This window comes from Dysidea avara, chromosome 8 (assembly GCF_963678975.1).
Source record: "Dysidea avara chromosome 8, odDysAvar1.4, whole genome shotgun sequence".
In the NCBI taxonomy this organism is placed as follows: Eukaryota; Metazoa; Porifera; class Demospongiae; order Dictyoceratida; family Dysideidae; genus Dysidea; species Dysidea avara.
This window is the reverse complement of record NC_089279.1, coordinates 12214958-12233148: the sequence shown is the minus strand read 5'-3', so window position 1 is coordinate 12233148 and position 18191 is coordinate 12214958. Positions and strand designations below refer to the sequence as shown.

Genomic DNA, 18191 nt, shown 5'->3' with positions numbered 1-18191 from the left:
ATATGAACATCGTTACAAATAAAGTTGATTCATTACCTTTGACCAGTTCTGCTTTAATCTCCTCTACTGCAGCTGTAAGGTCCTCCACATCTTCAATACACTCCAGTAGTGTTTTCCATGTCTTTGGACTAGGATCATTACTAGTGGTAAGCCAGTGTTTAAACAACTTCTGACAACCATCCTGGAGATTGTGTGACTCCTTCTTTATAGCACTGATAGTGTTAAGATGATAGTTCATTGCGTGAGCAACATTTTCCCATTCTGCACTTATCTTAGGGATAACTACCCTATTCAAGATCTTCAGCTTTGGTTCTGAAAAATGTAACATCAAAAGAGTTTAACTTGTAAAAATTTCTTAAAATTGTAGTTTATTAGATACGTATGTATTGCTTAAATACCACAGCATACAAACTAATATAATATAACAATTAGCTATGCAGGAGAAAAGAGGACATTTAGCAGTCCATAGGACCAGAAATAGGGCCCATCTTCACGGAAGCATCTTTGGAGCAATGGGAAATTGATCAATTACTATAGTATTCATGAAATGTGACTGGATCTACGAAAACCGTTCTTATCGCCCAAGACAGGAAGTTTGATTTTTTTCACACAAACACAAAGCTTAATGAATGCACTATCAAGTTTCACTGCCACAGTCGACCACAGTAAAGTGGTCTGCTTTTGCTGGCTGCTTTTCTAGAGCACAGTGGCGAGCCGTACGAGTGGTCTGGGGTCTTGATGGAGCCCTGGCCAACCAGGAGATGGCTGTGTGTGGCTGTACAGCTCTGTGGTGTTGGACAATGACTTGTGCTGTAAATTTCCTTTCATTTTAGCCAGTTCTGAGCCCTGAATGGCCTATAACTTGGCCTAATTCATCCCAGCACGTCTCTTTTCAATTTTTGAACACCATCTTGCCCGCCTTCCAGGGCCCCCGCCTCCCACCCTTCTGGAGCTCGCCCGACACAGACAACCTCGGTTTAAAAACTATCTAAAATGGCGGGAAACTTAGCTGTTGACTACTTCTTCAGTGGATGATCAGGAAGGTAAGAAATTGTTGTTAAACGTGTGAAAATTTGGTATGCGTAGCTACCACCATTGGCCAGCTACAACACACAGAATATTTAAAACCAACGTTTCTCGATACTTTTAAATGGGCGATAAGACCGGTTTTCCCAGAGACAGTCACAAATTTGTGTTACTAACAATAGTATAGTGTTTTTGATACAACACTCACTTTGTGCCAATATCTCACCAGGTACATGTACACACTGTGATGATGGTACTAACTGTGAACTAGAGTCTAAGAAAAAAGTACACAAGTTTAAGTTCAAAACAATGTGGGGAGTACACATATTATTTAAAATTTAAAAAATACGCATAAATTCTCATTAGTTGGAACTATTGCATAAACCAATGCTAAAATTGAGCATTCGAATGTTTAAAACAAATGATTTGAATGCTAAGTTTCTAATTATTAAAACCGCAATCAAAAGTTTCACTTATGGAATTTACGGAATAAAGATCTACCGTTGTGAAAATTCTACACACTTGTTGAAATTACTCTTTGATGTAGACAGTAGAGTGAGTATAAACAATAGTAAAGTACTAGTTTTACAGTTGTAACCTACGCACCTCACTGCAGACACTAGGCTGTGTAAACAATAGTAAAGGACAAGTTTCATCCTGTAAATATTTGAAACCTGTTGTGTGTTGTGTACTACTTTCGGCTGCACATGACCTAATATATGTACACATTGGGCACCCATCTACAGGACTTGAATGTATTGATTTTGCACTGCTCTCAAACAAACCAACCAGCTTGGAATTTCAGTAGATTTGCTTATGCACTAGTTAGTACTCATTAAATACACAAGTGAATATGTTTCATATAAAGGCAGTATAGGATACATCTACTACAAAACTTACACACCCAATTAGCCACATGTACAATAAATCATACCTGCTAAAGGTAACATCAGATCATGGTAGTGATCACGTAGTGCAATATCCTCCTCATTTGTAGAACAGTATGAGATGCCACCAGCACACACCTCAGTGAAGGTGATATGGAGGATTGAACACAATGGACAAGGAACAAGCAAAACTGGTTGGTCTGCTGCTGGCATGAATACTTTCATGATGTCATTTAACATTTTCTCAACATCATCAATTAGTTGTCTCCTCTCCTGGATACTGGGAACATCATTCCCTACCACTGTTATGGTTAACTGAATACTATGCTTCTCTTCACAATGGCTAATGTAATACTTCTGGCGAGTTCCCAATTTCAGTGCCACTTTGCCATGCCTCATCCTAAAATACAGCAATAATCAAGCAACACAACTTAAGTATTAACATTTTACTTACCACAACAATTGATGGTTTCTCTTCACATTATGACAAATACAGTTTGCTATCAGTTGATTGAGGACACTGGTTGGTACAAAACGGCCAGGGAAGAAATAGTATATAGTTCTATCATTTGTTGTGTTAGGACCATTTTTTTTATTATCACGGGGTACTAATGAAGGTACGATGAAAGTTTTGCCACTCTTTGGTGTTGAAGGGTAGCCTTTTTCAGCAAACCAAGCCTCCCTAGTGATCTCAGCCACCAGGTGGAAACACAGCAAAATATCCACCACTTGTACTTTAGTAACGTTGGTGATGCTGGGATAGTCTAGATGAAACTTGTCTACCATGTAGGTAATAAGGCGTTCATGAAGAATACCATATTCCGTAAGCAGTTTCGAAGAATAATCAAGTTCATGATCAACACCTACCTTGTAGGAATGAGCAGTGATAACATAGCTAAATAACTTGGCCAGCCACCTAGGAGACAATACTACAATATTTTTTAGTGACTTTACTTGACTGAAGTATAAGAGCAATCGCCGACTATGAAAATGTTCCAAGATACCCTTGAATTCTGAACTGTCTTCAGCCAGTGGAAAAGTGCTGGCTGTGACAATATCAAGCATCTTTGATTTTGTGATCACCTGGTCATTCTGCATTAGTAAGGACCTTTCAATTTTAAGGAAACTGATTGGCTGCTCTTTCCTTAATGAAGTTGCAGCTTCAATAGCAGCACTTTGTAAATGTGCAATCTCTTCATCACGACACTTGTTACTGATAAAGAAGCAGTATTCTTGTAGAGCAGCTTCAAGACCTTTTCTAATGCCAGCCAAATGTCGGGTGTAGGGCTTTTCAGTCAGTTCTTTTTCAAGCTGGGGAAGAATTGTTTTCTTTGCAATTTGTCGTGCCACCTTGATGTCAGGATGAAGCTTATCAATGTGAGTGCCAGCTAGTAGTGCAACAGGTAGAAATGGGGACAGGGCTCTTTCATCACCCTCCACACAACATATGGAGTCCACTACCTTTAACCAGTATTTAATGCTGGATATAACAGTATAACATTCTGCTGGTTTAGGAGAACCTTCACGAGGAGCTATTTCGTCTGTCAACTTCATGGAGGCATCGAATGTGATAACAATCACTCCATTTTCTGAGATAAACACCGCATGGGTGTTATGAAATATGACTTGGCCGGCGAAATCCCAGATAGTAACATTTAAAGTATTTGGATCATAAGGCATAGTGTTAGTAGTGGCTTCTTGTATATCTTGTGGGTGTGGTTCGGGTAGTTCAAATTTATTTTGGTTGGATGGGGTAATGCCAGGTCTTGACCTTGTAATTATTGTAGGTCCTTCAGCAAGTTTAGGTGGTTGTTGTCTTACAGCGGTTTTCTTCAACTGGCATATGAATTGATGGCGAAGATGTACAGTCATTTCAGAGTGGTCTATTCTCATCCAGTTTTTACAGTATATTTTGCACACGTCTACTTCAACACCTACTGTTGCAACCTGACCCTCAATAAATTTCTCACCAAGAAAGGAACACACTAAGCAAGATTTACCAGTGTTCTCAGCTCCCACTAGTAATAACTGCATATCTCTAGACTGAGCCTTGCCTTCTTTTAGGGCTAGTGCGAATGCTGCTTTAATGTTGCTATCATCATCACTACCTGCATAATTGACAGTGGAGGATGTATTGTTGTACAAAGAAACAATCTAACATATACAGTAAACCTAAGTACCACAGTGGTAATGTTTATGGCATATTGCGTGCACTACTATAAGTAGTAGCTAATTCTTATATTTGGTGGGGATCAAAAGCGGTTCTAGAAAATCTGCTGACTGGTTTCCAACTCCAAAACAGAACATCTGCTTTACCCATACTCAGTTTCTGACATACAGTGGATGTAGATCCAGACATTTGAAGATAGGAGCAGGTATCACTCAGAAAGCGTGCTACTACAGGTTATACCTACAGGGGCATACCGAGGGAATTTACAAGGTTTCAGGAAACTCCTTTGGATTTTACACACTAGAAACAGTCACTTAGCTGTAGTGAAACCCCTTTTTAGAATTCCTGTGTATGCCCCTGAGCTATCTATGGATTAAAATCACTCTAAACACCATGCGGTCACTAAAAATAAAAGAATCAAACTATTGAAGCTAGCACCTGTTGTACAGAATAAAGTAACTTTAACAAGTTTATAGGAAATCACTTCTCTTGCACCTTAAAACAGGTTAAGAGTATATTTAAAGGAAGAAACAAAACATGATTTTCTCCAGCATACGTAGCTCCATGTTCCCTACTCAAATTGGAATCATTTTTATACTACAAATGCCATCCACGTTCAACACTCCATATACCAAATTTGAGAAGATATCCTAATGCAATCATGAAATATAAGTCTTCTAATTTCGGCTTCATTTCTTACCTTCAGAGGCTTAGATTCTTCTTTTTGCACACTTTATAATAATTAATGTGTACCTCAATTGTCTTGAACTTTGGTACACTTTAAGAAGGTATTGTAGCACAATCATGTACCAAGTTTGGTACAAATCTGATAAGTAGTCATAGAGCTATGGGTGATTATTTGGTAAAAAAGCCCAACTCACACCTACAGTTAAACTGCTTATGGGAATCACTTAAAAATTGGTATGCATATAAGCTAACCATCATAGCTCACACCTTTTGTGGTTTAAAAGAAATCACATTGACAGCTATAGAGTTACAAGACAAAATCCAAACAAGTGTAAATCACAGTGTCAAAATACTCTAATAGGACAGTCACTGTGGGTTAACAGATGCATGAAAAAAATGTCAAAAACTTCCCACCAGCATTCAAACCGGGGAACTCCATACTGAATACCCAAATCTTTAACCACTGAGCTGCTGTTATCATGGCTGATTGCCTCACTTAATTTCTACTTTATAGATGAAAATTATAGTTAAAACCTACTCAAAAGTAAAAGTTCATAACTTAATAGATCTACCAGTGGAAAATCTAGAACATTCTATTATATGTGTGTTCCCTCTAAAACTGTGCACTTTATTACAGCATAACAAAAGCTGAGCTCAATACAATGGTCAGTCACTAGTCAATATCTGGACATACGCATCACATGACCACTCATAATAAAGTGTTACTGGTCAATAATGGCCGCTCAAAAACGTGCGGCAACAGCAAGTGGTTTAGTGGATAAAGAGAAGCAGAAGAAGCAACAAATTACCTATGGAACTTTTGAAAAGTGGCAGCAGTACAACGCTGATTACCAGATGCTTCTTTGGCTTTGGTGCAATACGGAGAATGATAAATCCACTGTGGCAGCTCTTTGGTGTGAAATCTGCTGGTGATACGAAAGGAAGATCACAGGCCAACAAAACTTTTCTCAGGTATGGATAGAAAGTTCCACGAACCACAGAACAAGTGATGTGGTTATCATGCAACGTGTTGCCAGCATTCTGCCGCCATGAGTTATTTGAAGATCGGCCAAGCAAAGGATAGTGGTGAGCTGCTGATGTCTGTTGCACCCATTGTATGATCATTAATGAAGCTAGATGCCCAATCTTGCGAGTATCTAAGATGCAAGTTTTATTTGTCTTCCACTGTGGCTGAAGAAGGGATTCTGTTTGCTAAGTACTCTCTTTTGTACCAACTAGAAAGTAGGCATGCAGTTGATATGGGTACTGCTTATAATAATGATGTTTTCTGCAAAAGGTTCACTCACTTCATCACAATGATCATCGTTTATGGAATTTTTGAAGGAGAAAGTCACTTACTTTAGCTTTCTAATGAATGATACCACCGATGTTGCAAAAGTTGAAGACGAAGCTGTAGTGTTATTGTACTATCAGCAAGATGACCACCATAGAGAGATCAAATCTTGTACCAGATTCTTGTCAGTTGGTACAGTATGCAAGACAGATACTGATGGCTTGCTGAAGTGTCTGGGAGAAATACTTTCAAACACATTGGGGATCAAGAACATATGTAATCAAACAAATGTCTTAGCATGCAACCCAATCTTATAAGGAGGAACTGACAGTAAATATTGCCCGACATTCAAGCATCAAGGCAAATCTATACTGTAGATTTACTGGAGCTGGTGCTTTACACATTGTTTGGAACTAGCACCCAAGAATGGTTTTGTTAGCTCACTGTTTAAAGGAATTGAAGAAATGTTATTAAAGGTGTATTATTTATATGAGAAATCCCCGAATTAAAATTTATTTTTGAGAGGTGTTTGATTTTAAGGAGAATGGCTGTCTACCAGTGCGTGCACAAGGTTCACGGTGGCTAAACCACAAACGATAAGCTTTACAAAAGATCATTGATCAATTTGGTGCTTACCTAGCTGTGAAGATGGTTCACTTAAATCTCAAGACAGGACTCGTCTAAAGCGATACTTGCTGAAGTTGTCACATGCAAAGTTTTTGCTTGGAAATGCTATGTTTGTTGAGGTTGTTAAGGGGCCAGCAATACTTAGTTTATGTTTGCAGAAATTAGACTGTGATATTGTAGATGGCCTCAAGCAAATTATTAAGACAGTGAACTCGTTGAGATCACTAAGAAAAAAAGACCCATCAGAGTGGCCCACTGTCAAATTGGTACAAGGCAGGGTTGTCAGTGAGGGAAGTAGCACCAGCTACCAAGGAGCAACTCTTAAAAGTTGCACAGTTGCCACATTAGAATATTGCAGGAAGCAAGCTCTGGGTGACCTTGACAGGTTGTACAAAGCCATTCAGGAAAGACTAGAGTGGTCAGACACTGGTGTGTTGAGGGCAACAATAGCATTTTTGACACACAGAACTGGGTAAAGAGGCCAACTATAGACTCTACTGATGATGAGGACGCTTCACTGCAGGATGTTAAAGATAGCATTGAGTTGTTATGTTCCACTAGAGGTAACATATGTCAGTGTTCTGTCCATGCAAGATGAAATAGAGGATGCTTTGGTGTATGCCAGGTCTTACCTAGGAATAGAGAGTACTGACTATTGCAAGGTGTGGTACAATCTGTTTGTCCAGATTCAGTAGAGTAGCTAAATGTTTTGATGCTGTGCAAGCTGCTTTTTAGCTTACCTGTCTCTAATGTAAGAGTCAAACAAATCTTTTCAAGTTTGAAATACCTAAAAAGCACCAAAAGAAACAGTCTCCAAACATCTACGCTGAATGACCTTTTAAAATATACATTGAAGGGCCTACATTAGCAGAATTTTTGGCTGATAGTGCAATTGAATTGTGGCTAAGCGAGTGCACACAAAGACCTCAACAGAGTGTCAGGAAGAAGTACAAGTCAAGAGAACAGACTGCAGGGTCATCGTTCACTACTGTAGATGAACTAGAATATGATGACCTCAACAGAGTGTCAAAACACAAAACTCACCCTTGATGAATGGGACCAGTGGTTTTGTTCAAGTGATGACTCGGACATATCATCTGATGGTGACTAACTGTACATCTACACTTTGTATACATTTTAAATAATAATTCATTGCGTTAAATTAATCAAAAACAAAAGTGTTTTCAAGCATGGTTTATTACATAATGTACACCAAATTAAAATAAAAATTATTGAAAACAATCTGAAATAAATAGAACATGCTATGTATGTATGTTAAAATACACTAAAATAGCATATCTGTACAACCTATTCTTTAAAAATATCTGGCAGGGAAATGCCCCCAGACCTCCCTACAAGGCTCATGCTTTGCATTCGGAGTGTGCTTTGCACACTGTATGGTATCACAAGGCATTTCCTTCACATTCAAAATTATGGCCTATCAATTCTAACTGATGACCTGTCAAATCTCACTTTGATCTGACAATTTGACAGATCAAAACAAAACCATTGTATTGAGCTCTGTAAAAGTAATCAAATAAATTCTGTAATAATACAATACTATTACAACTTCTCTAGTATTCTGTATATTAAAGCCGACATTATAGCCATTTTGGTAGAGATCGGAGGGGTCGCACCAATCATAACCATCATAACAAGTGCTATGGTATATAACAAAACTGGTGACAACAGGTTATAAATTGTATTCTAGCACAAAGGGTGCAGGATTTGCTTTGTAAAAATTGAGCAAATGCAACTTATCACATTTTGCATGAAATCGAGATATTCTAATAGAACAGTCACTGAAAAATCTCAATAGACAAATACGTATAGTATGTTCACGTTGAGCTGAATCCTCAAAAACATTTAATAACTCATGGATGCAATTACACATGATCTTGAAATTTGGCTCATTTGTAGGACTGCTTGATCCGCTAAAAATATTTTGAAATCTTTTTGTTCAAATGTTTGACATAATATTTATAGCCAATCAAAATTTTCACAATACATTTCCTATGGGGAAGCCATATAAGTACAGTGTCCATTACAGCCCTTCCCGAACTTGTAATGGAGCCAAACCGTACATGTCTGTTGTTTACGCCTTTGCTGTTACCAATAATCATCTGGTTGGCTGAAATATTACCTCTGTTGAGAAAAAATCCACTTTTCATTTTTAGCTTTTTTTTCAGGATTCAGCTCAACGTGAACATACTATAGTATACCTAATGTTGAAGGAATTTACTTTGTTATAAAATACTATTAAATACACGCACTACATAAATATTACAACTATACACAAGCAAGTACAAAATTATCATACAGTACATCGTACTGTATATTAGGAACCATGGAAAACAGGTTTTTTTTTGCCCAACTATGTAACCCGAAAACAAGCCTTACCTCCATAACAGCTAATCAGTATTGGTTAGACATAGCCAAGCCCAAAAATGTTTCAGACACACTCTAAACCCTTCCAGCAAGTTTCTATGAAATTTAAAGATTTTGCATTTAACAGAATTTTCTGCTAACTGGCTGACTGACAGACTGACTGACTGACTGATGCCTTCAGCCAAGTGGATACCTCAGCCAAGCATAACTAGACTTTAGTTAGAGCTATGGGCTTGATTTCTTCACTATTCGACATCCCTTTTTCCCGAGATGTGCCTTTTCGCCAACCGCAGTAGTTACAATAAGTGCATTATTGACTTGCCTTTGTCTTCATTTGTGTCCCATTTCTTTTCACTGACACCGCCCAAGGTGTCAATTTGTGGTAGCGCACGATGGCTTTTCAATAGTGTACTACATAAAAGTTGTCCACATTTTCTGTAGTAGGTGGATTGCTTGTAGAGGCAGTTGACATACTGTTCTTTGTTCGAAATGCTGTGTAACATGCTCAACACAGCTTGAAACAAAGTGTAACAGCTACTCCACTTTTCATTGATTGATAGTTGGGGCATGCATCAATTTTTTTTGTAATGAGTGAATAGCTTGTAGAGGTAATTTTCATACTGTCTTTTGTTCAAAACGCTGTGTAATGTGCTGAACATAGCTTGACACAAAGCGTAACAGCTACTTTACTTTTCGTTAATTGATATTTGGAATGTGTGTCTAGACGTTATTAATAATGTCAAGCGCCATGCATTCTTTTGATGTGGTATGCGCAGGTGCAGCAGTCAATAATTATGTTACAAAAAAGTAAACAAACAAATGCAATGTAAAATTAATTAGGAATTCAAGTTCAACCAGGGATCACAGAAATAAAAAAGTAAGAAAACAAGGGAGGTTGCCTATATCTGCAGGTATACAAGTGGATATTTAATCATTAATTCAGTCATGGGTATACGGAGTGAATTAGGGAGTAAATATCCACTTGTATACCTGCAGGTATAGGCAGCCTCCTTCGTTTCCTTACTTTACATTTCTATGATCCCTGATTGAACTTGAAATTTTAATTTTTCATTGCACTTGTATTAGTATAAAATTTGCTTTGGTATTAGATAGGTAGGTATTTTTCTGTATTGGTAGAGCACTAGTTTGCCTTATATCATCTTCATTACATCTGTAGATAAGAACAATGATTTGTGTAAAAGCAAACCTCAAAGCCACTTTATGGTTGGATTTAAAATACAAAAAGAAGAGAGATTCACACAAAAACAGCCAAGTTGTATAAAAAGAGTTCAGCCTTCAAAAAATGTGGGTAAAAAAGTTGCAAAGTCAAAGGTGGCAGCCATGAAATTACAGTGATGTTGATGACATATAAACTTTATTAAATTTATTATCATCCACATCAGGTTTTTCCAAGGCTGCATCCTTTTCATACAGCATGGCTGTTTTGCGTAGATACAATTATCACCAAAAAAAAATAGCAAGATGACAGTGAAACAAGCTCCATCATCGATGTCTATGCCACTTCACTAAATAGCTCATGAACTTTTCAGACACAAATGTGTGGTGCAAAAACTGAGACATGCTCTTAACAGCCTCAGTTTTACACTATATGGCCTACCCCAACCCAATGCACAGAAGAGGCAGCTATAACAAGGCTACAAAGCATCACAAAATTCTTGGAGAGATAAATCAAAGTAATGCTTAACTAAATGCACCACTGTAATCCAGCCTGATAACTGAATATCCACAGCCCTCTCTGCACCACACAACAGGTAGGATCAGAAACAGAATCCAGCACAAAAGATAACACTTGACTGCTTCCTTACAACAGAAATGAAATGCCATGATGGACAGAAAGTTTATGAAAATGGCCAGCAAAGGAGAATATGACCCAACAAATAGCACAGTGCAACTGGAAGCATATACGGATGTATACAAAAGTGTCGTTTTCAGACGTATACGGAGAATATACAGACAAATACAGAGGCGGAGCAAGATGGCAGGCCGTATAAAGGTGAATAGCTTTCCAATGAATGACAATACATATATGTGAATGCCTTCTTCTGTTCACATAATTGTGGTCAAGACTGCCTGCATCATGTGAAACGTCATCAGGGGCGAATCATTATTGTGACAAAGAACCAGCCACAGCTACTGAATGACTGACGCTCAAGTGGTAGTATGGTGCAGAAGCATAGATGGTAGAAGTGACTAATGATGTTTCGAGTGAGTACTAGTTGTATGTACAAATATAACAGCAGTTAGCTGCTGTCCTTGCTGAGCTACCAGCGGCCCAATGGGAAGGAAGAACTGGTTTTGCCCACTCTTGGGTATATTGTATGCACTTGCTCGCTTGTCCCTTTTATTCTTTAGTCAATGGGTCGGGAAAAGAAAATGAATTATGGATGAAAAATCATGCAGCTAGCTACACTCAGAAAGAAAAGAAAGTCTTTGGGTAACATGCTGCCACAAACATAGCTACAGTCTCGGTGGACATGGAACACACTTAAATACTACAGATCATATATTAGGTATAATTTTCAGTTCGTATGAATTTGGTTAGGCAATATGAATTCCTAGCCTAATTTGTGGGCCACTCTTTACAAACTTTAGCCAGAGAGATTCTTTGTGATGTACAAAATATCAGCATCATGTTATTAGTACATATGATTCAAGGTACAAATGTTAGCAGATTCTTGATGGTAGATATTTAGGCCCAACACTGCTATCACATAGTAATACATCTGTTTTTTTGCTGACCCAATGATGAAACAGTGCTCTGGCTGTAGACTAGTTGCTTACTGCCAATCTGTATATGGCAGCATACTTTTTCTGTTGTCTGAAGAGAAAGTGGCATGGCCACAACAGACTAGTAGAGTCAATCCAATGGTCCCAGCATAGAATCTGAGCTGGCCTGATTTCTGTGGTCCTGGAGCCGAGCTGTAAAAGTCCGAGTGGGTCAATGAAGGTGAATCCACGGCAGAATTAAATTTTGTTGAGTCAGTCTGGCAGTGCTCACTCCTTCAAAAAGAACAACAGAAGCTTGCAAACACGCAGTAGTATGTGTGGGATTGCTCGAATGTGGGATTGTAAGGGGTCATTCTTTACAACTACTCATAAAACTGTCGGCACACTTTACTTACCAGTTCTACTCATCTGGTTTCTTGTGTGGGCATTCTGTGGGGTGCTTTGCATCTGTGGGAGCTGGTGTAATGTAATGAGAGACCCATCTGTATTGATAAGTCCCATACAAATATTAATTATTGTGATATTCCTGTAGTGTGCTTTAAATCTCTGTACCATGTTATTATAAAGTGCCCAGCTAGATATTAATATAATATCTATGGTTACAGACAAAAGTGTAATTGTTGCATCTCTGTCTCATCTCTCTTGGGTGTGATGCATGTGACTGGCCAGCCCAAGCCCAAGACAATATGTGGCCATGTATACTTCTTAGCTTTGTGTGCTAATAGTATTGGCAAGAAGAAATAATAATTTACCGTGGGTATTGGTATGAATTTTACTTGTGTATACCATGTCTTGTGTACAGTATCCTCTACTTACAACTGTATATAGCTGCAGATGGGTCTCAAGAATGCCAAACGATGACACAGGCGATTTTAACTCTTAGGAAGGGTGTTGGTGAGCTCATAGGCGGAAGAGGGGGTGCTGGGTGTGCTCCAGCACCCCCAACTTATACCTGTATTGTGCAATAGCCATCACGTGAACTCCTGCAAGGTTTCCAGAAATTGGTCAATCACAATTGAGGTACTCCAGAAATGCCCCCAAATTCAATCTCCTGATACCTAATTTCCAAAATTTTCCTGGGGGTGCATGCCCCCAAACACCCCCAGAATTAGCATGCTTCACATGTGGGTGTGCTTTGCACACTTACGATTAGCAACATAAATTTTGGGCACCCCCAACTCTAGCACCCTTCCGCCTCCTATGGGTGAGCTGTGAAGTCAGATGAACAACACAAAATTGCAGTAAGGGAAAGTCCATGCAGTGAGCCATTTCCAATCACTGTTATTATCACAAATTTTTAATTTACAACAACTTCATAAATATTATAGGTTTTTTGACTGTTATATTCACCTGCTTGCTAACAATTTACTCAAGATGAGAAGGAAAGCTGATGATTATTTTCTTAAGTTGTAATTTTGTCTCTTGTTCATATATCTCTAATTCTGTTCACAGAGCAGTACACCGACACTGTGACACAGGCGTCTGCAGTGTCAACCATGAAAGAGTGAGTGAATTGCACAAACAGTTAAAAAGAGGTGCACATAAACTACAGATAGTCGATACTGTAATACGCAAGCTGTATTATGTTGACTGCATATGTCCTTTCATAGTAGAAGAATTACATGCAGAACATGGACCTAAGAGAAGAGGAACGATGAAAGTGATCAGGTGTTACATGTCCTACTAGCAACTGTGGAGATCTGACAGCATGTGTATATGATAATTGGTGACTGTCCATTTATGCAATATAGACTTTGGACTGCCTACATTTTTGAAATGCTGAAACATTGAAGAAAACATTGAAGGAAAGTGGATATCGTCTACTCCTTTGTAAACTCTATATGACGTACCTGCTTGGGTGATTCAGTAAGTTACTTGAGCTGCATTGACCCTATGATTCTAGTAATCTTGAATCTTCAAGGCGCACAAGGGCTGAATATCACAGCATGGTACATGACATGCAAGATGCAGGTCACATGTATGTTTTTATATAGAGCACTCCAAGAGCAGTTACGTAGTTTGAGAGATACTGAAGTGAGTAGGGCTATACTGTATGGGTTTGCTAATTTTTACTCATGCACCGTAGCAGTTCCATCATCAATGACTCCACAAGTTCAATGCACCTTCTCACCTAGAAACTGGCATTGGTAAGCATATTTACAGCATGCGAAGTATGAACATTAATGTTAACTATATGCAGATAAAGAAATGATGTGATTGTTCTCAGTATGAAGAAAGCAAGGATTGGCTAGTGTTGTGGGTTCTTGCTACATAGCTCAGTGATGATGAGGCAGAACTGTTATAACTGAAAACTCATTGACTATGAGGTTGTCCTACCATTTTTTTTTCAGTTTCATTATTGTACAACTATACTGGCTTTGTTTTGGCTCACATTAAATAGCAACAATAAATCGAAAGTGACATTATTAATTAAAAGGGTATTTCGGAAGGGATATGGACCATCTTAAGGGCAAGGTGTGGGTCTAGATAGCCATATAGAGAATAGTGTGCAGCCGTATTGAGGTATGTGCGACTCTGTGTGGGTCTAAAATACGATTATACTCATGACATATACAGAGGTGCCGTCTAAGTTAAGAGTCCAGGTTCAGGATAGACTGACCACATACGTTTGGGTTGACGCTACACGTATATAATCAGGCTTTGTTTATATACGTGTTGTGTAGTCGCTGCTATACTAATCAGTCTATGCTTCTCGTTGCACTGTGTAGAATCAACAAGAATTGTAACACTGTGTCTAGAAGACCCGTACACAGGACCAGCTGACCCCACAAGATCAAGCAGCCCCAACAAGCAGGAAGACAAAAAATTGGAACACTTAACTAAGCAGGATAAAATAGATCATGAATGGCACTGCACAGTGAAACTGGACAATTATTTGCAAGTACAACTACTCAAACTGTAGAGATTTACTTACAGCAGCATGAGCAACTTGAGACTGAGTGAAAAAGCTGTTCAGTATACAGCTAAGCAAAACCAGCTGTTTTTTTTTTTGCAAAATTTTATTTTGCTGTGAAACGTATTGAAATAAACTGGGTATAGATATGCATGCTTCATATAAAAATGTATGCACATTTTATTTACTTCAGTGCACACTAAAACAAAGCTCAAAATACACGCCATCACATTTGCCTGTTCACTGAATTTTTGATTTGTGTTTGTACAGCAAAAGGCATGTGAGTTATGAGCACTTATTATTATTTTTTTGATGGTATAGAAATAGTTGTTATTTCTATGTAAGTTGGAAAGGCTTTTTCCTTTGTCTACATGAAAGGGTACAGGGAAAGCACTATATATATGCTTTGATGGATTTTCCAGTTCATGATAAAATACCAAGTCCCAGCTTTGTAGCTAGTTTCAGTTACGAGTTATCAACAATTAAACAAAAATGCCTGTAATTTTTCTGCCATAGATGACCGAATTTTATAAAACCGCATATCAGAGAAAGTTAAACTAACACCACCAGTGGATAGCTACACTACTAGTCTACTGGTTTTGACCCTCAAGGCTGGTTTTAACAGACATTTTTTCTGGGTGGTGTGGCAAGCTTGAATGGTGGTTTCTGGCTTTGTGAAAGAGTGGTGAATAGGTGGATGGACTCCTATGTTTGGACAAACATTTTTCTGTGTAGCCTTTGCTGCCTAGCACATGTAGTTATGTAAATTTGTATCTGGATTTCGATTATGGTATACCTCCATTTTGAAGCTTAATCACTTGTCCACTGCTCTGCCCCCACCTCCCACCCTTTTGTGAACACTTGTGAATCTACTTTGCTCATCCAACCGCTCAGATGTTCTATCTTTTTTGGTAAAAAAACTCTACGCAGCTCCAAGTACTGGAAGTAGTCTGAAATTTAGTAAATTGATGCATCTTTGTGTAGTTTCATACGTGTGCTCATTTCCCTTGGCAAGTTTTAACAACTTAAAACATTTAAAACCGTTTATCTCGAAACTTCCAATGTGCAAGTTTGATCAGTTTTTAAAATTCAGCAACACATTATTACTGTATAAATCGAATTTATTGCAGTTCTGACTTTCTAACATGTACTATAACTCCAAGACTATTCAGCTGTAACTTCATGTTACTAGAGAAGTAATAAAATGAAATTTACCTGGAATGCCTTTGACAAGCTTTTAATCCATTGATGGCCAAATTCTCCGGGACCACTGGCCAAATTTCTGAATTGCATCATACTAACTGTCCAGTACATAGAACTACTTAGTAACCATATATGTAAATACTCGCTATAAACTAAGGAGGTAGACTGTGTTGTTTTTGTTTACATAACAGTAACTGCAACAAAGTTATCAAACAACCAAGTTTTAACTTTGGTAAAAACCAGCCCGAAAAAAACAACAAACTCCCAACTAGCTATTTATTACACTCCAAAGTATTATTCTATACAGTAACTTTACTTACAGTGCAATCCATCCCACAGCTGGTTTCTTAGTGATTTGTCCCATTTCTGTAGTTGTGCATGCGTATCTGCACTCGTGTCCACCATGCCACGTCTGGGATAAAGCATTCGACTGCTGACTTTACTTGTCTCCATCAATGTATAACACTTAATTTATTATTAGCTACTAGTTTTCAATTCAAAGAATGATTTGAATTACCTATTATAAAAGGTTACACTTTACTCTATTACATAACAAACACGCACTAGTCTAGGAAGGACCCGGTTATCCCAGAAATGGAACCTCTCTGGGCGTGTCCATTTCATCTTGCTATGAAACGCATTTTACAAGTTTTAGCGAGTTTATTCTATAAGTGAGTTATGATGCCATGTTGCCATATATGGTGGCAGTGGTCATTAATGGGTTAAGTAACTGTTTATTTCACTAAACTTTGTACTGACCAATGACCAACCAACTGATGTCTTCAGCCATGCATTCCTTTCAATACAAAATTTATATACCATTGTCATCCTTTTATGTCCCATTTGTTTTTCCACAGAGTGTAAATGGTTGGCTTGTCATGTGCTAAGCGTCATATTTAAATAGAATGGAATGGGAATCATCCTTCATTCTTGCACTACAATCTCACAGGATGTACATTTTACAAGTGGATTGATTGCAGATGTATGTCTTGTTATGTTCTGCACAAGTAATGATGTAATGGGTAGAAATAGAGATAAAATTAGCTTATTTTCTTCATTTTGTCTTCTTTATCTACAAGGCTGCTATAACACAAATATGTTGGATTGTCTTGAAGTTTGGCACATTTAAGAAGACTTTAAAAGTGAATCTAACCAAGTTTGGATAATCAATGAAAAAAGGCTGCAAAATTGTTATCATGCCTACAAGGTAAACAACTTGGGTGAACAAGTTAAAATTTAGTGTTAGAACAGGCTAAGCATTAAAGCATTTGGAGTAATAGGCACACAGCTTTAAGGGTGTTCTGTACAGTTGCGCGTATGGCTTCCCCTAAATTATGTTTTCTGCTATAACTTACGAATGGATTAAACTATTTTGCTAAACTCTTTTTATTTGCAATAAGCTATTACTACTGCACAGTTTAGTCCAAATCCCATGTCTTAACTCACTGTAGAAGGCGAGTTATAAATTTTTGCTTCAAACTAGAACTAGTCCCACAGTTTATGCCCTAGAGACTTGATTCTTTAAAAATACATTATTGAAAACTGTACAAACAAACGTGTGTTTCTATTTTTGTCTTCTGGCTTCTCAGTCATTAGATACTCCTCTTCTGCTTTTGTGCTGGCACTAATCAGTCTTCTTTACCTCCACACCATTCCTCGCCAGAAGGAGCATCAAAAAACGACACATGCTCTTTTAATGCATAAATATCATGGTTGCCCATCTGAAATTTTCATGCCTATCGGGTCTAAAATGACAAACTAGTTCTAATTTTAGTATCAAGGTGTAGAAACTGAGGCGCCCGCAGCTGTTCTATGGCCACAGTTATTGTTTCTTAATTGCGTAACCGGAAATTACAGATCACTATATTCATTAGACCACGATGAAGAAGATACAACACTTACTTGCTTCCTTCATGTATATCGCTCTACTTTCTTCGTTTGTGGCAGGTTATTTCATCATAAAAGACATTTTCTCGTTGGGCACGCCACGCGTTAAACAAGCCACAGACTAATTAGATAATTACTGGTGACCATGGGAATCCACTAGTAAACCCCAGCTGTGCTAACCTCAGAAGCCATACGCGGAACTGTACAGAGCCCCCTTAATGCAAAAAAAAAACAAAAATAACACAATTACATGATGTAAATTTGTAAAAGGTTGCTCGTTTTCCACACCTACAGGACAAACCACTTAATGGACCATGTTGCATATGTGCACTCACACTGGCTATGGGAATGAATATAGTT

At 38.1% G+C, this 18191-nt stretch overlaps 1 protein-coding gene across 7 annotated transcripts in view; it reads right to left on the bottom strand.

Moving 5' to 3' along the window:
• LOC136263915 (uncharacterized) overlaps positions 1-18191 on the bottom strand; it is a 255807-nt gene that overhangs the window by 185 nt on the left and 237431 nt on the right. For 6 of the 7 annotated variants that reach the window (XM_066058539.1, XM_066058543.1, XM_066058541.1 and 3 more), the window contains 4 exons: positions 2368-4021; positions 1961-2313; positions 1235-1300; positions 37-312 (listed from right to left, as the gene is read on the bottom strand). In XM_066058539.1, coding sequence (XP_065914611.1) covers positions 37-312; positions 1235-1300; positions 1961-2313; positions 2368-4021 — 2349 coding nt within the window. Of the gene's footprint in view, positions 1-36; positions 313-333; positions 550-1190; positions 1301-1960; positions 2314-2367; positions 4022-18191 lie in introns of those variants that run through there. The other variant, XM_066058544.1, reaches the window with a different exon arrangement.